At 43.1% G+C, this 22,543-nt stretch overlaps 1 protein-coding gene across 5 annotated transcripts in view; it reads left to right on the forward strand.

The window, feature by feature from the left end:
- SYTL3 (synaptotagmin like 3) overlaps positions 1–21,506 on the forward strand; it is a 129,571-nt gene extending 108,065 nt beyond the window's left edge. For all 5 annotated transcript variants that reach the window (XM_040427103.1, XM_040427104.1, XM_040427106.1 and 2 more), the window contains exons 10-16: positions 16,742–16,905; positions 17,116–17,218; positions 18,737–18,907; positions 19,228–19,339; positions 19,429–19,528; positions 19,620–19,816; positions 21,114–21,506. In XM_040427103.1, the coding sequence (XP_040283037.1) occupies positions 16,742–16,905; positions 17,116–17,218; positions 18,737–18,907; positions 19,228–19,339; positions 19,429–19,528; positions 19,620–19,816; positions 21,114–21,244 (978 nt within the window). In that variant the 3' untranslated portion in view covers positions 21,245–21,506. The remainder of the gene's footprint in view (positions 1–16,741; positions 16,906–17,115; positions 17,219–18,736; positions 18,908–19,227; positions 19,340–19,428; positions 19,529–19,619; positions 19,817–21,113) is intronic.
- The last annotated feature ends 1,037 nt before the right edge of the window (positions 21,507–22,543 follow it).

Below are 22,543 nucleotides of genomic sequence, written 5' to 3' on the forward strand. Positions count from 1 at the left end.
GAGGGTGGTCGTGCATGCACAGTCCACTCTCCTTCGCTTTGCTGTCTTCGTTTTAGAGATGGCCGTGGGTTCCAGAGGTGAGACCTGCAGCTATCAGACATTGGTGGCATATCTTAGCAATATGCCACCAGTGCTTCAAATGACACAACCCCTTTAAGGGGATGTCCAGACATTTATTATTTTATCATTTTAAGGCCCTATTCACAATACCGTGAATCGGATGCGGCCCCATTCATTTCAATGGGGCCGCACACTGTCTGCTTTCCGCATCTGTATGTCCATTCCACATTCCCGCAAAAAAGATAGAACGTCTTATTCTTGTCCGTTTTGCGGACAAGAAAAGGCATTGTTACAATGGGTCTACACAAAAAAAAAATACCACACAGACGACATCCGTATTTTTTGCGGACCACGAAATACATACAGTCGTGTGAATGCACCCTAATGGGAGCAGCACCGCAGTGACCAGCTCCATCCATTACACAGTGGACGGACCTGTGTAGATTCAGTATTCAAGCTACTAGGGAACGGCTGACTGCAGGTATGCAGTCAGACCACCACTGATTGTATTGAGGATAGGCAATCAGTATAGAAATCCTGGACAACCCCTTAACGGGTATTCATTTTGATGCACATATGATTCATTACATGGTTGAGTTGCTAAATTTGTTATCTATATTATAATTCATTGGAAATGTGAAATTATGTGTAGAAAACTTCAAATCTCAGATTTTTTTCTAATGAACCATTTACTGATTATTATCACTCTTACATCAAATGAGTTGTAAATAGCAAAGCAATAATTTCTTATCTTAGTATACAGTGATATATTTTTTATAATATCAGACATCCTGCACCCACACCGATCGGCTGTTTCAAGGTAGCTCTGGGTCCAGAACTACATAGCACCTTCCATGGTGTTGTGGACGGAGCTTATAACTGCAGAGCTGCTCTGGTTCACATCAATAGGAAAAGTACTGCAGTAATCAAAATCTGTCCAAAATGTAATAGATGGGGCTGTCCAGTTCCGACACTGTAGCTACTGCAGAACAGCTAATCAGCAGGAGTGAGTGGTGTCGGACCTCCACCAATCATATATTGATGGCCTATCCTGAGAATCGCCTATCAATAGTTAGAGTGGAAATCCCTTTTACCATGGCGATATCAAGAAAATATCACAGAAGAGAAATGCCCCAAAATCGTTTTACTAGGTACATTTAAGATTTGAACACAAAACCCCCAAAATCAATTGTAAATAATCTAAAATCAAATGCTACAATCAGCAGGTCTTCAGGGGTAACAGCCAGGATGAGGTGGTAGGGAACATCATCTGTCCCTAAGGTAACCCTACCACTCGCCCTGCCTAAATGTGGAACAGCCAAAGGGGCAATCCCACCTATAGGTAGCCGACACCTGTAATACCCTGGTTATCCCTCCTACAAACTTTACTTCCCGACAACTTTTATTACCTCTTTCCAGGTGGCGATATCCACGTGGTTCATCAGGGGAATCAGGAAGCAGCAAAGGATGATACCCAATGCTGCGCACACATATCCATTAGAATCACATAAGAAGCACATTACATTGTGGGAACCATAGATAAATATCTGGGTATTTCAATAAGATTATAAAAACCCAGCTAGTCCCTATTGGTAATCATGTATAGTAAAGCCAATCTTGTCCATGATATGTATGCAGGGTCCCCAGCCTATACATTCACTAGGGTCCTCCGATGGAAACATCATATAGAAAACACAGGGCTAAAGTATAGAGCTACAGGAAGCAAGAGAAGGAAATCTGCTCATTGAGACCAAGCGGACTCAGTTTTAAGACTGTGAATCCACTGGGCCTCCTTACACAGAATCCTTTCATCCCAATATCCACCTCTTGGAGATTTACACACCACCTCAATTACCTGGAATCACAGAGTTCTAAAGTCGCCAAAATGATATTCCGCAACATGTCTCGCTATCTGTTTGTCCCTGCGATTCCTGATATCACCTATATGGTCCCCTACCCTCCGTCTTAGTTCTCGCTTGGTCTTTCGCACATATTTAAGTGGGCATGGACAGGTACAGAGATAGACGACACCTTCAGTTCTGCAATTTGCAAAATTCCTCATCGTGTAAGTTATATTCGTGGAGGCACTCACAAAACTGGTAGATTTAGTGATCAGGGGGCAACAAATACAATCTTTTCCACGTTTGTAAGTCCCGTAAGGTTTTTTACTTCCAAGCCACATGCCTGTAAGGGGAGGCGCTTGGTAGTGACTGTGTACAAGTCGGTCCCTCAGAGACCTACCTCTCCTATATGTAATGAATGGTCGAGGAGGGACACAATCCCTTATATCTGGGTCTGATCGCAAGATACCCCAATACCTTTTGAGAATACCCAGAATTTTTTGATTCTGGGCATCAAAAGTACCGACAATCCTCATTGCATTCTCCCCATCCGAGAAGTGTATGCGTGGAATAAGTAAAGATTGCCTATCTCTTTGTAGAGAGTGCTGGAACGCATCCTTAAGAATTTCAGTCGGGTAGCCTCTTTGGACAAACCTATTTTGCATATCCCTTGTCTGAATATGAAATGACTCGTTGGATAAGCAATTCCTCCGCGTTCTCAAATATTGTCCCCTGGGATGCCCTTTTTAAGACTCAAGGGATGGTGACTGTCCCAACGTAGCAAACTGTTGGTAGATGTTGGTGTCCGATAAATGGTGGTATGTAATTCACCATTAATCTTGGAAATCCAAATGTCAAGAAAAGTAATGCTCTCTGATTCAATCTCCGAGGTGAAACAGAGGCCAATGATATTAGTATTTAGACATTGGACAAAGGACTTAAAGAGTTCAACATCACCATCCCATAGGATCAGAATATCATCAATATTACGGCCCCAGAAGACAATATGAGAAGTGAATTGATCAAGCCTATCCACGAAGACCATGGTATCTTCCCACCAGCCCAGGAGCAGATTGGCATAACTGGGGGCAGAGGGACTCCCCATCGCCGTGCCCCTGAGCTGGTGGTAGTACCGAGATTCAAACAAGAAATAATTATGCGTAAGCACAAACCACAATATAGTAAGAATAAATGAATTATGTGCCTGAAAATGAAAGCCCCTAGATTTTAAAAAATGTTCAACGGCTCGAAGGCCACTCTCATGTGGGATGCTTGTGTACAGTGCCTCCACGTCTATCGAGGCCAGAAAGGTCTTGTCATGTACCACAGTGTTGTCAATCTTTAACATTAAATCCGTCGTATCCCTCAGATACAAGGGGAGGGTGGTAACAAAGGGACAAAGAATCTTATTGATATAGATGCTGGTATTCTGGGTCATAGAATCAACCCCTGACCCAGTGGGAGTCTGGGGATACTTTGGTATCATGAATCTTAGTTCATCACAGGAGATAATTTTATCCTCAAAGGCCTGTAATAAAATAGATTCCAGTATACTCATGAATTCAAGGGTGGGATTTCTGTCCAAAACCTTGTAACAGGTATTGAATCTAAGGAGATTGAGGCACATTTTACAATAGATAGTGTGGTCCATCAAAACTATATTACCTCTTTTGTCAAAGGGCTTAAAGATGAGAGAGGAGTCATTTTCCAGGGATTTTAGTGCCGTCAGTTCCCTCTTATCTAGGTTCCTGATAGAAAGAATTCCTGAATACAATCCCGGTGCTATTTGTTCAACAACCAGGTTTGTAAAAATATTAAGGACAGGATTCTCCTGTGGAGGAGGCATCTTAATACTCTTTTCTTTCAATGCAGTGAAAGGCCCCTGGCCTAGAGGACACTCGTGGTCAATTAGGAGGGAGTTAAGGTTTCTTACTCCTTCCAAATCCTCAGTAGTAATCCCTAATTTCAGACATGTCTCCTTGTCATGGGTTTTGCAGAGTTTTTTTCCACTTCAGTTTACGAATAAACAAATTGATGTCTCTGACCCAATCAAATGCACTAAACCTGGTTGTTGGCACGAAAGATAAATCCCTAGATAACACTTTTTCCTCAATGGGGGTAAGTATGTGAGCTGATAAATTCACAACCTGATTATCTCGTAGAATAATTTGTGCTTCCCTTGTTTATGTACCGCCCCGCCCTCCCTTTCGCCGAGTTGATAAGGAAAGGAACCGTATCAAGTAACCGTGAGTTATAGATCTCAAAGCCTTGCTTTGTTTGAAGTATACTTTACCCTGATACTGTCGCCTGGTTGTTCCTCTTATCTTTTGATATATACGTGCACCATTTGTATCCTAGCGTGGGCACGTCTCTTTGATTTTAGGTTAATTATTTACAATTGATTTTGGGGTTTTTGTGTTCAAATCTTAAATGTATCTAGTAAAAGTAAAATTTTTGAGGCATTTCTCTTCTGTGATATTTTCAGAATTTTTCCCCCTGCTTTATTTATCCTTATTTTCTGTGAGAAAAACATGGAGATATCAAGTCCAAGTCTTGTGCATGTTATTTTAGTCCAGTAATAGTTAGTTGCTAGACATCTCTGATAATGCACATCTTTAAGAACCCTTTCACACGAGCGAGTTTTCCGCGCGGGTGCAATGCGTGACGTGAACACATAGCATCCGCACTGAATCCTGACCCATTAATTTCAATGGGGCTGTGTACATGAGCGTTGTTTTTCACGCATCAGTTCTGCGTTGCGTGAAAATCGCAGCATGTTCTATATTCTGAGTTTTTCACGCAGCCCTGGCTCCATAGAAGTGAATGGGGCTGCGTGAAAAATGCATTGCATCCGCAAGCAAGTGCGGGTGCGATGCGTTTTTCACTGATGGTTGCTAAGAGATGTTGTTTGTAAACCCGCATTGCACCCGCGTGGAAAAAACTGAACGCAATCGCAGACAAAACTGACTGAACTTGCTTGCAAAATAGTGCGAGTTTCACTGAACGCACCCTGAACGCATCCGGACCTAATCCGTCACGCTCGTGTGAAAGAGGCCTAAGGGAAGAAAAGGCCGTCACAGACAGTGTCTGTCTGGAGTCCCCATTAACATTAAGGGCTCTTTCACATTAGCAGGTTTTCCATCCGGATACAATGCGCGTAGTGAACGCAATGGCATCCGGACTGAATCCTATCCCATAATAATGAATCAGTGGATCATTTTTCAAGCATCATCTCTGCGTTCAGGAAAAATTGCAGCATGTTCGGTGTTGTACATTTTTTTTCATGCAGCCCTGGCCCTATAGAAGCGAAAGGGTATTGAGTAAAAAACGGAAGGCGTCTGGATGGAATGTGCTTTTCACTCATGGGTTCTAGGAGATCCAGATTGTTGTTCTTCACTTTTACTTCACATGCATGAGAAATGCATAATTTTTTTTCCAGAACAGATCCTAACACAATCTGTATAGTTTGTGTTAAACAGGCCTAAAGTGGTTGTCCGGAATACATTCTAACAGGTGCCGACAGCCTGCGTATCCTACTTGAAGGATCATAATTACCTGCCAACTGCTGTTCCGGTCGTCTACACTGGCTCCAACTTTTCCATCTTCCGGTCTGGGGTTTGTTTACTTCCTCCCCAGCATAGGCATGGTTACCTGATCCTCTTCTGCCAACTGCTGATGAGATGCGTCACCGCTTAAGCCAGTGGTTGGCTGAAGAGGATCGGGTGACCATGCCAGGGAAGAAGTAAACAAACCCAAGACCAGAAGATAGAGACGCAGGAGCCAGCACAGAGGACTGGAGGGGTGGGAAGCAGGTAAGTATGATCCTTGCAGTAGGGGGGAGGTTATGTATTCCCAGACAACCTCTTTAAAGGGTTTTATATTTTGTATTGTATTTGGTTAATAACACTTAAACATTGTCAAAATGAGAAGTTACTCACCCTAATTTACCCAGAGAATATTGCCTAGACTGGATACAATTGCATCTGCCTCACAGCTGAGAGCAGGTCTAACTATAGAAAGTAAGACTGAAAAAAATACGGTTATTCACTGACAGCAAACACATATCTTGATAATAGAGAGAAATTGAAAGACAAAGGGCAGATTTTACTAATCCGGTTTGAAATGTAGAAAACTTAAGACTATACATGGGTAATTATCAGGAACAAACTTAATGTTCCTTATAATTACTTGATCGTGAGAGGAGGTAATGGGTGATTGTTTGTCCCCATAGAGATTCATTGTTTGCTGACAGCACATCCATTTACATAAGGTAATGTGCTACCATAAATGATTATTTTAGGTGCAGCATGAAAGCTGTGACCATCTGATGAATGGGTGTTTGGTCATTTATGGCGTTTGATCATGGCACATTGACATGGGGGCAAGTGTTCCTACAAACGTTCGTACTTCATTATTTTCCTCAATCCTTGTCCTATGTAAAAGGGTCTTTAGACAGGCAGTTTTAAAGATGTGCCAAATGTATCACAGTGGCTGATGCTGGATGATAAATTTGTTGCATGGCTAGAAAATATCAACTGTTAGTTGGCTTAATTTGTGCCCAAATTGTCTACCTAATTTTGTCATAATTTTGATGCACATCGTCGCATCTTAAAGTGGTATTCCCATATCAGACAATTGGCCCCATAGAAATGAATGGGAGCGCACTGCACTTGCATAGCCACCACTTCCATTCACTTCAGTGGGGCCGACGTAAATAGCCAAGCCAGTGCTCGGCTGTTTTTGGCAGCCCCATAGAAATTAATGGAAGGCACCCGTGCATGCTCAGTGTGTTCAGTTTACGAGCTCAGTTTACGAGAGAAGTGCGAGTCCCCGCAGATATCAGAAAATAGGGGAATATCCTAGCGATATGCTCCCATTGTCTGAGATGGGAATACCCCTTTAAGTCACCATCCTTTCCATAAGCCATGCCTCCTTTCTGGGTAAGACATGTACCCTCTCGCAGCAAGGCACAGTGGATGATTATTACTTCGTAAATATATAAAACTGATGTGACATTATAACGCTACCAATCCACAGGGGAAACACGTGAGGCTCACGGTGGGCCGATGGGTGCAATAGTTCATGTACTCGTGGGGCGTGGCCTGACTGCTATGGTGTGAGGACGCAAGTTCCTTCGGCTCCGTATCATCCTGGCATTATCCTGTCTTTCTGACTGCACAGATCCTAATTTTCTTCAGTAAAGACCCTCGGTGAAGACTAACAACCGGTCTACGTACCAGAGACCCGATCATCTAACCTGCGTTTGTCTCCGTCGCTGCCGGGCTGATCCCCCCTTGAGTGCGGCCTACACGCAGCAAGACACCCTGGACTGTGGACCTCCCGGTGAGAGCGGGAGGGGTGGGACGTGCAGACATTGTACCTGCTGGTGCCGGTGAGTGAGCGGAGCCTGGTGTTGCAGGTCAGAGTGACCCCCGGGCTCTCTGCTGGCTGGCCGGCTGAAGTTAAAAGTTTCCCCCACGTGTCTACTGTGACGGGCGCCATCTTTACCGGTGGTTCGGGGCCTACTCTTTCCATTTCTGGCCTGGCGGTGCTGTGGATCCTCCTGACTTCCTACCATTTAGAGCCTGCAATATAAGAGATATATACCTGGAGGGGAAGATTGATGAGCTGGAGGTGGTGAGGCGATCCCTTGTGCTGCGGAGGGGGCTCTTTCAACTCAGTGGCGCAGCTGGGGTGCTTCTGTTCCTGGGGGAGGTGAGGGCTGGTGGTCCGCTATTACTGCCACTAGCAAAAGAGTGGCTGCCTTATGGGCCGGAAAACAGGCACCTCAGGACAGGCTATCCCGCCTAAATTAATGCTGGACAATATGAGTCAAACGGAAGATAGAGTGGTTGGGGCCCTTTCTCCGCAGCCGGAGGGTGATTGGGCGAAAGTTATGGCGGCCATCACTGGTTGTCAGACTGCACTCACAGTCAAAATTGACCATGTACAAGCGGATCTAACTCTCCTCAGGCACGATATTGACAAGATAAGAGAAAGAACGACTGAGGTTGAAAGGAGAATAAGTGACGTGGAAGATAGAGCTCAACGTGAACATTCTGAAATTCACACCCTCCAGAATCAAGTCAAGACCCTAATGGCGAAAGTTGAAGACGCGGAGAACCGTAACAGACGGAACAATGTCCGCATTATGGGTCTACCCGAAAGAGCGGAGGGTACTGCACCTGAGGAGTTTGTGGAAAACCTCATTAAACAAGTCCTGAATCCAATAAATCTCTCAGGGACCTTTGCAATTGAACGGGCCCACAGGATTCCCACTCGGCCTCTGCCTCCGGGGGCCCCACCCCGTCCTTTTATTTTTAAAGTCCTGAACTATAGGGATCGAGATGCTGTGCTGGCGGCTGCCCGCCGTCTAAAGGACATACGTTTTGACAACACTAGGATCTCCTTTTACCCGGACTTCTCTACAGAGGTGCAGAAGCAACGCAAACAATTTACAGCAGTGAGGACCCGGCTGCGGGAAAGGGGACTTGTCTACGCTATGATGTATCCAGCGCGGCTCAGAATCCAGGACGGTGATCTGGTGAAATTCTTCACTAACCCTGAGGAGGCCTCGGACTGGCTTGACCGCAGGGGCTGAGTATAACCCTGGGGGTCTCAGTATTTTCTTTCAGATGACTACACTATATGATGGAGCTGAATGTGTAATGGTGAAGATACTTTGCTGTCTAGGTTAGGTTTAGTGGTTTACCTAGATTAGTTGGGCGACTAAGGGTCTTCGTCCCTATTTTCTCTGAGAGACGAATGGGGGGAGGGTATTTAGGCTTGGATGTGTTGGGGTTATCTAGGCAGGGAGGGGGTTGGGACCAGATGTTTTGGGCTTCTGGGAAGTTTTTGGATTTGAATGTGATGAGTGGGTATGAGTGTGTGAGTGTATGGCTTGGGTGGTGCAGGTTCTTTTGGGATTATTGTGTTTTCGAACCGCCATGATGACAGTCTGTCGGTTGGTCTCCTGGAATGTCAGAGGTCTTAATGACAAAATTAAACGATCTCTGGTCTTTAATTTTTTACGTAACCATAACCCAGATCTGCTGATATTGCAGGAGACACATCTGCAAGGACGCAAACTCTTGGCACTACGGCGGCCGTGGGTGGGCGCAGCATATCATGCTACATATAACTCTAGGGCTAGAGGTGTGTCAATTTTGGTGGCGAAATCCCTTCCCTTCCGGTTACATTCTGTGCATAATGATGTGTTGGGACGTTTTGTGGTTCTTCATGCTGCAATCAGGGGCATTGACTACCTTGTGGTAGGTGTTTATGTTCCCCCCCCCCCTTTCGGAGGGAAGTTCTAGATGAGATTATGAGACATGTAGCATCCTTGGCCCCGGTGCCTCTGGTTGTGCTTGGAGACTACAATGCGGTCTTAGACCGTTCGCTTGATCGGCTTCGCCCCAGTGACACCCATAATGAAGCGTTAAGCCTCTGGGCCGAGGTGTTTGATTTAACGGAGGGGTGGAGGTATTTGCATCCGGAGAGAAGTCAATATTCCTGTTATTCTGCCTCTCACGCAGCTCTCTCCCGAATAGACTTAGTATTCCTTAGTAGGGACCTGTTGCCCTCTTTGACGGTAGCTGATTACTTACCAAGAGGTATCTCTGACCATGCCCCCCTGTTGGTAATCCTGAAACAACCTCTTACGCCGGCTGAAAGAATATGGAGACTCAATAGTAAATGGCTGGAGGTCCTTCCTGTAGCTTGGTCTGCACAACAAGGTATGAAGGACTATTGGGAATTTAATGAGGGCTCTGATTCAGGCGATAGCCACACACAGGAAAGAGTTGAGTACTACTAGGACTAAGCTAGAAGGAGAAGTGGTAGAGAAAGAACAAGCCTTTATTGTAAACCCAAATGCAGAGAGTCGTAGGCTATGGGATGAGGCACAGAGGAAACTTAGTTTACACCTAACTGAGTATACCCAGAAGAAACTATTGTATCAAAGGCGCTTAGTATTTGCTGATGGAGATAAGAACGGGAGAGCTTTGGCCTTCCTAGCTAGGACGGAGACGCCTCAGACGGTGGTCCCGCATATTACATGTGGGGATGGATCGAGAGTATATCGGCCGGAAGATGTATGTGAGCAGTTTGCCCAGTTTTACGCGGACCTGTATAGCTCTAAAATTAGCTTGACCCCGGAAGAGATCCGATCTTTCCTTCGAGCCATTCCCCTTACAGAATTAGCAAGGGCGGACTATAAGTACTTAGATGGAGCTATTGATGAAGGAGAGATTAAAGCTGCGATTGGAGACATGGCAGTGGGGAAATCACCTGGTCCGGATGGCTTCCCAGTGGAATGGTATAGATTAGATGCTGAGGTACACTCTGCACGTTTGCTAAAATTGTTTAACTACGCCTATGAATCTGGTGGGCTGCCTTTATCCTTTGGAGAGGCTACTATTGTGGTTATTCATAAAGCTGGGAGGTCTCCGGACCATTGTGCGTCGTATAGGCCTATTTCCCTACTGAATACTGACGCCAAAATTTTAGCCAAAGTTTTGGCTAAGCGGCTTAGTGGAGTAATCTTATCTATTATTGACCCTGACCAATCTGGTTTTATGCCTGGGAAGACAACGGATATTAACCTTAGAAGGCTATTTACAAACTTGCAGGTCAGGCATGATAATGCGGGCTCAAGGGTCCTGGCGTCTCTCGATAATGAGAAAGCCTTTGACTCGGTAGAATGGCATTTTATTTGGGAGACAATGTCCCGCCTTCATTTCCCTCTCTCCTTTATTAAATGGGTCCAGCTACTGTATCAGGCGCCCACAGCGCGTATCAGAGTAAATGGGTTTACTTCCCGATCTTTTAGACTGTATAGGGGCACAAGGCAGGGTTGTCCCATGTCGCCGCTATTGTTTGCCCTGATAATGGAACCCCTTACACAATTAATCAATAATAGCTCCTTGATAGAAGGGTGGTCGATAGCCGGGATACAAGAGAAGGTGTCGCTATATGCGGATGACCTGTTGGTGTACTTAGCTGATCCTGGCCCTTCCTTAGAAACCCTGCTAGACGTGGTAAATGGATATGGGAGATATTCTGGCCTGCGAGTGAACTGGGCTAAATCCAGTCTTTGCATAGTGGATGTAGATGAAGGGGTAGATATTTCTCCGGTGTCTCCCCTGAAAGTGGTGGACAGCTTTATTTATTTAGGCATTCATATTCATAGAGACCCTCGGCAATTCTGTCTTTTGAATCTGAGGCCCACTATGGAATACGTTACTCGTAAACTGGAAGCCTGGGAAAATTTACCCTTGACTTTAATAGGCAGAATTAACATTGTTAAAATGGTGTTGTTGCCGAAGTTATTATACGTGTATAGAGCAGCTCCAGTAAAGATTCCTAAGTCCCATTTTGATGTTTTAGACAAAGTCGTGTCTCGATTCTTATGGAGCCATCAGTCCCCAAGAATAGCAAGAAAGACGTTGAAAGCCTCCTACTTACAAGGGGGTTTGCAGCTCCCAGACATGTATATTTACTATATAGCGACACGCCTGATGTATGCATCCTGGTGGATTAGAGCGGATGCCAATAATCCAGCGGTAGTGTTGGAAGCAGCGCTAGTTGGGTCGTATGAGGCTCTAACAAACCTGGTTTATAGGGGAGGCGGGACTCTGCTTTGTGGGAGATATACGGAGGCTATGGTGACGGTTATAGAGGCCTGGGCGAGATTTGTGAATACACACATGGACACCCAAGTAGGAGAAACCTGGTCTCCGTATGTCCCACTATGGCGTAATAAACACCTCCCTGAGCTTTTACACCTTTCAGATTTTGAATTCTGGCCTAAGAAAGGGCTTAAATATTTGACACAGTTGTTCCAAGATGGGGCCTTTCGCTCCTTTGGAAGTCTACAGTCGGAGTTCCTATTACCTCGGACGAGTTTTTACCGGTTCCTCCAATTGAGACACGCTTGTGAGAAACAGTTCCAATCCTTGACTTTAAGCTTAAAGTGTGGTCCTCTTGAATCTGTAGCCAGGAGAGTACAACCGCACAAGCCAATTTCTTCCTTTTATGTTGAAATTATTAAAATGCAAGAATCCCCAATCCAGCGATCATTCGTTAGATGGTCGGCGGATATCCCAGAACTAGAAGACTCTCACTTGGAGGAATGGCGTCTAGGGTGGAGGAAGTCTGTTATAAGCGCTCGGGACCAACTCATTCAGGTCAAGTGGATACATAGGGTATACCTGACCCCGGTGCGTTTGTGCCAGATGCGGCAGTTATCGAGTCCTGGATGTGACAGATGTGGGGGGGACAGAGGTTCCTTTTTTCACATGGTTTGGAGATGTCCTACAATGCAGATATACTGGAAGGGAGTGTGCAATTTTATTAGTGTTAAGTTGGGGCTTCCTGGGATCTGTGATCCAATAATATGCGTTATGGGGCTGGTTTCTGAAGTGACCCCATCCAAGTATAGTAGAATCCTGCTACGGTTACTAATGTTTTACGGTAGGAAGAACATATTGTTGAACTGGAAACCGCCTAAATGCCCCACAGTGGATCAGTGGGTGCAACTCATTAATAAAGACCTCCAGATGTACAAATTGACATACGAAGCTAGAGGGGTGCCTGATCGATTTGACAAAATCTGGGGAATATGGGTACAAGCGGAGGGCACAGTTTAAGGTTCATTGCTGATTGGGTCTGCACTGCCCAAGCGTGTGATTGTGTGTGCGGATGAGGGTGAGTGAGTGCAGAATTCTTTTTGTGATGACAGTAATATTCTATGATAAAGATACATTGCTGGTTTTTTACTGTTGCGCAATATGATAATGACGGATTTATCTGCACCTGCTTATGTGTATGATTGTCATGCTGATTGTTTTTCCCTTTGGGATTGTTGTATTAACTGGTTTTCTTAAAGAAAAATTAAATAAATAAAGGCTATTAAAAAAATAGTTCATGTACTCACGGTTAGCAGATGCCTCCCTGGGCTGGTGTACAGTGGATGGGAAGTCGGCACGAAATCCTCCGGTACACTGTTGGTTGCAGGGAACACCAGCCAGATGGAAGTTGAGGTACCCTTGATGGTAATTGGTGTTAGGTGCTTTTGCGGCTGGGCCACTGTGACGCCAGCACCTTTAGGTGCAAATGTTGAGAGTAGTAGTAAGAATGAGTCATTTGTTGTAAACCAGTTGAACATTTACTGAGAAATCAATCTGTACAGTTCATCAATGGAAAGCTTTTTGTATGGTAGAAATAATAAGTTCACTGGTAATCCTATTATCAGGTAGTGGTACTTGTCAATGGAGGGATTCTTCTAATGCTGATACTTTACAGGCAAACTGAAGATTTACTTTAAGTTCCAACTCTAGCACTCTGGTACTGAATATGACATTTGTGAGTTATCCAATAAGGGCCTCCCCTCGCGGCAGGCAAACACTTCTACCACATCATTTACAAGATACTCTTCTGAAAAGGTTTTTGGTTTTCACTACTACCCGGAAGGTTTAGTTAGTGATAAAGACAATTCTGTGCACTAACTGTCCCTTTGTGTCCTGGCACTCGGAACGTTGCTCTCAGGCACTTGTGCTAATGAGGTCCATAAGCTGAGTTTAGCTGTTACTCTCACTAGTCTCTCCCCATAGACTTAATGTCTTGTGCTTTGCTGCTGTAGATAAATGTTAGGTGTACTCCCTTAGCCTGGCCATGACCAAGGAGTAGAAATGGCAGACTACATGTTGGACGATGCCTGTTCCTCTCCATGAACTTGCTTCTCCTCCTCTCACACTCCAACTTCCACTAACTCAGACTCCAACTAACTAACTAACTAACTTCCTGTCTAGACACACCCAAGCTATATGTATTATGTGGTGCCAGCACCACCTAGGGGCAAATGGGTGCAAATGACATTGCCAGTCTGATAAAAGGAAAATACCGTACAATGCAAATAAACACGTGTGTGTGTGTCAAGACCATGGTCATGGTCGTGACTCCTAAACCGCAGGCTGTTGCCTGCGGTCTCGTGTGGTTGTTTCAAGCACAGGTGAGGGCCGCTTGTATGTTGCCTCACTTGTGGTTGCCGTTGGCAACATGTTCTTATCAGGTACTTGGCAGTATAGCAGCCTGAGCTGGTGCTAGGCAGCTTGCTGTAAAGTGCATGCGGTTGCACCAGGCAACTTGTCTTTGTATGTGTGCACTTTTGTTGTTTTGGTGTGCACGGGATTTATGTTATGAGTTCACTTCCCCTTTAAGTTGCTGTCTTCCCTTGTCTGGTGTGAGAAGGGTTAATTCCCTTCCTAGACTGTGAGCACTGGGTGTGTCTGTGTGGGTGTGGATACTTTGGGCTATAAAGCCTTTCTGGAGACCAGATGCTGGGGGGTACTTCAGCCATGGTCTGCTGGAGTCATCGTCATACCTAATACCATCTGCCAGTGAGGGCCACCCTTGTGGTCATAGTAAATGTTATGTGATGTTTAGTCAATGTTGTTTTCCTTCTGTTATTTAATGCAGCTATGGATCTGGGTTCCTGTCTGTATGTGTGTTAGCTGTGTCCTTTTAAGTATGGTGTGGACGTCAGCATGTCAGCACAGGGATCCAGTCAGCAAGGCTGTGGCAGGTAGGTGGAACTAGTGCAGTTCACCTGCCATATCCATAGGTCTGTTTTTGTATCCCTTTTCCTTGCAGCTTGGCCAGTGAGACTCCTGTTCCTCCGTGTCCAGGAGGAACGGGCTGTCTACCCAGTTCCTAGCTCAGGGATCGGCGGAGGGTCAGTAGGGATCCGAGGTTCCTGAGCATGAGCCCTCCTACCTTCAAGGTCGGCTCATGCAGCTAGGAGTCAGGGTCAGATTAGGGAAGCTCTAGGAGGTGACCTGCTCCCTATTTCTGTCATCCTGGCCGAGCAGCCACTAACATCTTCTGGCATCGCACGGCTGAGGGTTTTCCCCATCCTCAGCTGTGACTGTGTGTGTGTATATATATATATATGTATGTGTGTATATATATATATATATATATTTAAGATGTTTGAAGTGTCCAATTTACACACATATGTGGGACGCTGCAACATTATGCAACAGAAATGTGCCAAATGTTGGAACATTTTGTGCTACGTTCTCTGCTCAATCATATCATATGTGCATCAATGTTTATTAGATATTTGTCAAACTTTCATTCATAGTGATTAAGCATAATTTACATAAAAACATAAAACCTTTTAAAATTGTTGTTGAAACCTGTCAAAATAATTCTGATTTGCTTAATTTAGCAAATCAGAATTATTTTGACAGGTTTTGACAACAATTTTAAAAGGTTTTATGTTTTTATGTAAATTATGCTTAGTCACTATGAATGAAAGTACATCTCAATAAATTTGAATATCATTGAAAAGGTAATTTATTTCAGTAATTCGATTCAAAAAGTGAAACTCATATGGGTTCATTACACACAGAGTGATCTATTTCAAGCATTTATTTATTTTAATGTTGATGATTATGGCCTACAGCTAATGAAAACCAAGTCAGTATCTCCGAAAATTAGAATAGTGTGAAAAAGTTAAACAATATTGTAGACTCATGGAGTGGGGTCATTTACTAATCTGAAATATGCCTAAATTAGACGTATTTCAGGTGCAGATGGCAGCACAATGCTTAGTTGTGCCGCTGTCTGCGACTTTGCCCCTGCTCATGCCAGGTCCAAAATTGTGGGCGTGGTGTGGGCAGGGAAGGGGTCAGTCTTAATAAATGTGCCCCATGGTGTCACACAATGGTCGGCTAATCAACACAAAATGCCTGCAAAGGATAACTGTAGCCTTGAAATGATTTGTCAAGAAAAGTCCATTAAAGAATTTGGGGGAGATTCCCAAGAAGTGGACTGCGGCTGGAGTCCTTGTGTCAAGTAACTCTTGACCCAGAGACAATGTTAGAAGCATCTTACCTGGGCTGAGAAGAAAAAGCACTGGACTGTTGCTTAGTGGTCCAAAGTCCCATTTTCAGATAAAATAAAATTTTAGCATTTTACTGTATTTGGAAATCAAGGTCCCAGAGTCTAGAGTAAGAGTGGAGAGGCACACAATCCAAGTTGCTTGAGGTCCAGTGTAAAGTTTCCACAGTCGCTGATGGTTTGGGGAACCATCTGCTGGTGTTGGTCCACTATGTTAAATGAAGTCCAAAGTCAGTGCAGTTGTCTACCACAAAATTTTAGAGCAGTTCCTGTTTCCCTGTGCTCAAAATCTTTATGGAGATGCTGATTAAATTTTCCAGCAGGATTTTGCATCTTCCCACACTTCTAAAAGTACCAACACCTGGTTTAATAACCATGGTATGACTGTGATTAATTGGCTAGCAACTCGCCTGACCTAAACCCCATAGAGGATCTATGGGGCATTGTCAAGAGGAAGATGAAAGACACCAGACCCAACAATGCAGACAAGCTGAAGGCCACTATCATAGCAACCTGGGCTTCCATAACACCTCAGCAGTGCCACAGGCTGATCGTCTCCATGCCACGTCACATTGATGCAGTAATTCATGCTAAAGGAACCCCGACCAACTATCGAGTGCATATACTGTACATACTTTTCAGTAGACCAACATTTCTGTAATATAAATCTTTTTTTTTAATTAGTGTAATTTTCTGAGATACTGATTTTTAAATTTTCATTAGCAGAGAGCCATAATCAACATTAAAAGAAATACACTTGAAATAGATTATTCTGTGTGAAATGAATCTAATTTTATATCCATATGATCTTCACTTATTGAATTACTGAAATAAATTAACTTTTCAATGATATTCTAATTTATTGAGATGCACCTGTGAGCTAATTGTACCTTCTTCACTCACACATTTATTCTGTATTTTTGGATCTTTTTCAGTCTAGCATGACCAGCATCAACAGTGTTGGCACTGATGTAGGCAGTGTGACTGGGGAAATTGAACTTGCAATTTCATACAACCTGAAGACCTGCACGCTGGAGATCTTAATCAAAGCATGTAAAAACTTAGCTCATGGGGAAGAGAAAAGAAAGAAATGTAATCCGTAAGACTTAGCTTTGAACTCTGCATGCTACAAAATGTTCACTTTCTTTACTAGGACCTGTTCTGTCCCCATATAATTTTGTAAACGCATCATTCATGATGCCAGTGCTGCGTTTTTATATGCCATGTAGCTCTCCCTAGATACTATGTGGTGTCAACGTACAATTTCATGTGTTAAATACTATATTTATATTGGTTCTTTTTATTCTAGGTATGTAAAGACCTATTTACTTCCTGATAAATCTCCAAACAGTAAAATGAAAACGAGTGTTAAGAAAAATACAGTTGATCCATCATTTAATGAAAGTTTAAAGGTAAACTACACCTACATAAATGAGAAGCACTGTAACATACTATAGGCGACCTTTCCCTAATTTTTGTCATCCATTATTTATGTTTTTATTAAAAAGTTTTTGTTTTGGCTTACTTTGCACCAAAATAGTGCCAAAATATTGACACAACTTAAGCTACACCTCTTTCCCACTAAACTGGTAAAGCTACATATACAATTTATTTACCAATGCATGTCATACCAAATTGTACGGCTGTTTTCTGTTGTTTTCCTGCTGTTGAAATGAATGCAAAACCATAAGGCTTTGGTCCTTGATGAAACACTGTGAAAATCTGCAGTAAAATCTTAAAGGGGTTGTGTCACTTCAGCAAATAGCATTTATTATATAGAAAGGCAGTTACTAATGTATTGTGATTGTACATATTCCCTCCTTTGCTGGCTGGATTCATTTTTACATTATACACTGCTCATTACCATCTTTACGACCACCCAGCAATCCATTATCAGTGGTCATGTTTGCACACTATAGAAAAAACCACCAGCCTACATAAACTCCCATGGTCCCAGCCACCAGAAAGGCCGGCACTTTTTTATTTATAGTGTGCAAGCACGGCCACAGCTGCTGGATTGCCGGGTTGTTGTAACCATGGAAACGAGCAGTGTATAATGCGATGGAAAAATGAATCTAGCCAGCAAAGGAAGCAATATGGACAATAACAATACCGTGGCTTGTAATAACTTTTTCTACATAATAAATGCCATTTGCTGATGTGAATTTCTTTGTAGGTGAAACCCACAGCAACTTACACATTCCGTCCTATCAGCTTAGACTACTTTCACAGAAGCTGGATCCGGCAGGGTTCAGTAAAAACGCTTCCATTACTGATAATACAACCATCTGCATCTGTTATGAATGGATCTAGTTGTATTATCTTTAACATTGCCAAGACGGATCCGTCATGAACTCCATTGAAAGTCAATGGGGGACGAATCCGTTTTCTATTGTGTCAGAGAAAACGGGTTCATCCCCATTGACTTGCATTGTGGGTCATGACTGATCCGTCTTGCTCCGCATCCCAGGTCGGAAAGCAAACCGCAGCATGCTGTGGTTTGCTCTCTGGTATGAGAATGGAACGTAATGCATTTTCCCCATTGACAATGAATGGGGAAAAACACTGAAGCGTTTTTTTCTGGTTTTGAGACTCTGACGGATCTCAATACCAGAAAATATTAATGCTAGTGTGAACGTTGCCTTACGTAAAGAATGATTCAGTTACTAGATTTACCCTGGGCACAGTGGGCAGAGCCTTCTGCTTCCAGCTTCGCTAACGGTATTGTTTCCAGTGCTGGCAGCTGTCCTAAACAGCTGATCGGTGGGGCTGTCTGAGCCCCAAAAATCTGATATTACCTATCCTGACGATACTTCATTAAGTCCTATATCTATATCAAATATTTTGAAGCACACATGGTTATGCAATACTTTAAATTAGCTTACTTAGATTGTAGATTGCCTCCTGCTGAATATTCTTCTCCTCTGCAGTATACCATGAAACGTTCCCAACTGGAGACACGAACTCTTCAGATATCATTGTGGCATGCAGGCAGACTGAAGAGAAAAGTCTTCCTAGGCGAAGTGCTTATTCCACTAGAATTCTGGGACTTTGATGACAACTCAACTAAATCATTTACTTGGTACCAACTGAAAGCAAAGGTATAGTACAATAAGTTAAAAGGGTTGCTCAAGATCAGGAAAAATGGGCCAAGGAAGGGAAATTAAATAAAACAATAAAATAAACATTACTATTGGTGCTCTTGCCAGTCTTTGGGTACTGTGCTTCAGCAGTGATGTCATGTCAACAAATCTGACTGCTGAGGCCAATCACTGGCCTCAAAAGTCTCAGCAGTGTGTTGGAAAGCTTTTTTTAACTACTATTCATAGACCGTCCCCTCATTACTATCCTACTGGTTTCCATAGTAGTTTTCAATACCCACACACAAGAAATCCCCTTGTCTCTATCTTCTATACTGTAGCCAAAAAAGACCGAAGAGTTATCTTTGCAGTATCATGGAGAACTGTGTGTGAAAATCAGACTTGAGAGACCTCCAGTTTCTAGAACATTCCTGTATGAGCATATGTCAGATGGTAAGAAGCTTGAGATAATCCAGAATACGATTCACATTTAAAGTAGAATATATTTCTTTTATTAACTTTTGTTCATAATACATGCACAGATGTAAGACATACTGAAGTGGTCCAGCTCCATCTTGTGATAAAAAGAGCCTGCAATTTATCGTTGAGACCAGATGGTTTTGTAAGCCCTTTTGTTAAGAGGTAAATTGCCAGATCTTGCTTTCTAACGTTTATACACTATCTTACTGTGCATAAAGGATTATATATTTTTGTTTTTTATTAATTTGACTAGTTGTCTTATTATGCCAAACAAGCAAGAAATAAAGCAAAGGACTCCAGTGCTGAGAAGACAGTCCTTTCCAGAATGGAATCACACAATCATTTACAATATTGCAAATCCAGGTGATCTCGGGATGTCTCGACTGGATCTAACTGTATGGGATCAAGGTTTGAATGAGCGATTTCTTGGTGGAACCAGTTTGAGCTCAGGTAGAGAATAATCATTCATTCCCAACGTATTCCCAAAGTATAGAAAATAAACAAGGGTTAAACATTGTCCAATACTCTCTCACTTACTAAATGCAATTTAAAGAGCGCCTGTCTCCATGATCAATCCTATTAAACCAGGCATGCTGCCTTGTAGTGTTGATTATGGTGACTAAAATGAGCCCATTCTCTTTGCAATTGGTACATGACAATGAGGGGTTTAAAGCACCAAGGAGCTGGCTGAGGTGATTGGAGCACTGAGGGGCTGGCTTAGCCAACTGGGAGTGAGAGTGGCAACAGGAAGAGGTGAAGTGGTGCTCCAGGCATCTTAATTTGCATGCAACAAAAAATAAAATTTTGTCTGCAACAGTAATACCGATTGCAGAGACAAAGGGCTTGATCATGGTGATAGATGCTCTTTAATTTAGAAACTAATATGACCACAAGAAGAAGACTGAGCTACTATGACAAAGTATGAATCCCCTCTAATATATAGAAGCATATGTTATGTTAGCACTTTGTTTTGGGCTGGGGTAAGGGAAATTATCTACCTGAACAAGTGAACTGTATGTTGGACTAACCATATTCAGAATTGTTGATAATCTGGCACCTGTCAGGTCCCATTTATGACAGATTAAAGAAATTATACTTTATAACAAATAAGAATAAATACGTTATCATACATTAAATGACAATATATTCTACATATTTACAAAATGGACATCCTCTCAAATTGTTGTGTTCAGTCATAATATCAAGCATACAGCATTGCATACCCTACAGATATTAACTCTGTATACACATTAGTAAATATAAAAGTACACATAAAAGTATGCAGCAGAGATGCATCAAGTTTTGAAGATAATGAGTAGGGATGAGTGAACTTCCTATTTTGAAGTTAATGTGCGGCTATATGCTGAATTGCGTTATGGATTCCGTTACCACGGACCATAACGCAATTACATGACTGAATACATAATGGAATGCCTTTAGAGGCGTTCCGTTATTCATTCCATCATAATAGAAGTCTATGGCCTGCATAACGGATCCGTCTGGTTTAGGTTATGCTGGAGTCCTCTCCTGCATAACATAAACCGGATGGATACTTTATGCAGGCCATAGAATTCTATTATGACGGAATGAATAACGGAACGCCTCTAAAGGCATTCCATTATGTATTCAGTCATGGAATTGCGTTATGGTCCGTGGTAACGGAATCCATAACGCAATTCAGCATATAGCCGCACATGAACTTTAAAATATGAAGTTTGCTCATCCCTAATAACGAGTCTTCTTTCAGGTGAGGAGGATGTCGCCATTGATTGTGACCAATCGGGACACCTTTTATGGGAGCAGCTGCTCAGTACACCCAATGAATGGATGGAAGAGACTCTTCTCTTACAAGCCAACAAGGGGGCGTTTAATTTTTGACTTTCATATCCAAATATCACATGCTGACTTGTCATATTTGGACCTATCTTAATGAATAATGATATCAAAGTTTTCTATATTTTGTGGCTGTGAAAATATGTGAGCCTCTTCTAGGAAAACTATCAGAGAACGTGAAAGTCACCCTGTGCCTCATAGCAGCCAATGATAGCTCGTGTGCCATTTGTCTAGAACAAGCATGACATTTAAACTGATTGCAGTTTCTGTAGTGATTTAAATATCTTGCACGACTAAAATACTGAAAGAGTTAGGCCTCTTTCACACGGGCGTCATGTTTCTTGCCCGGATAAGATGCGGGTGCGTTGCGGGAAAATGCGCGGGTGCGTTGCGGGAACACCCGCGATTTTTCCGCGCGAGTGCAAAACATTGTAATGCGTTTTGCACTCGCGTGAGAAAAATCGTGCGTGTTTGGTACCCAAACCTGAACTTCTTCACAGAAGTTCGGGCTTGGGATCGGTGTTCTGTAAATAGTATTATTTTCCCTTATAACATGGTTATAAGGGAAAATAATAGCATTCTGAATACAGAATGCATAGTAAAACAGGGCTGGAGGGGTTTAAAAAAAATAAAAAATCATTTAACTCACCTTAATCCACTTGCTCGCGATGCCGGCATCTCCGTCTAACTCTTTTACTGTATAGGACCTGTGGAGAGCATTAACTATAGTTTAAGGACCTGGGATGACGTCACTCTGGTCATCATATGGTACGTCACATGATCTTTTACCATGGTGAATCACCATGGTAAAAGATCATGTGACGTACCATGTGATGACCGGAGTGACGTCATCCCAGGTCCTTAAACTATAGTTAATGCTCTCCACAGGTCCTATACAGTAAAAGAGTTAGACGGAGATGCCGGCATCGCGAGCAAGTGGATTAAGGTGAGTTAAATGATTTTTTATTATTTTTTAACCCCTGCAGCCCTGTTTTACTTAGCATTCTGTATTCAGAATGCTATTATTTTCCCTTATAACCATGTTATAAGGGAAAATAATAAGGTTCGGGTCTCCATCCCGATCGTCTCCTAGCAACCGTGCGTGAAAATCGCACCGCATCCGCACTTGCTTGCGGATGCTTGCGATTTTCACGCAACCCCATTCATTTCTATGGGGCCTGCGTTACGTGAAAAACGCACAAAGAGGAGCATGCTGCGATTTTCACTCAACGCAAAAGTGATGCGTGAAAATCACCGCTCGTGTGCACAGCCCCATAGAAATGAATGGGTCAGTATTCAGTGCGGGTGCAATGCGTTCACCTCCCGCATCGCATCCGCGCGGAA

Source organism: Bufo bufo, chromosome 4 (genome assembly GCF_905171765.1).
Source record: "Bufo bufo chromosome 4, aBufBuf1.1, whole genome shotgun sequence".
Taxonomy (NCBI): domain Eukaryota; kingdom Metazoa; phylum Chordata; class Amphibia; order Anura; family Bufonidae; genus Bufo; species Bufo bufo.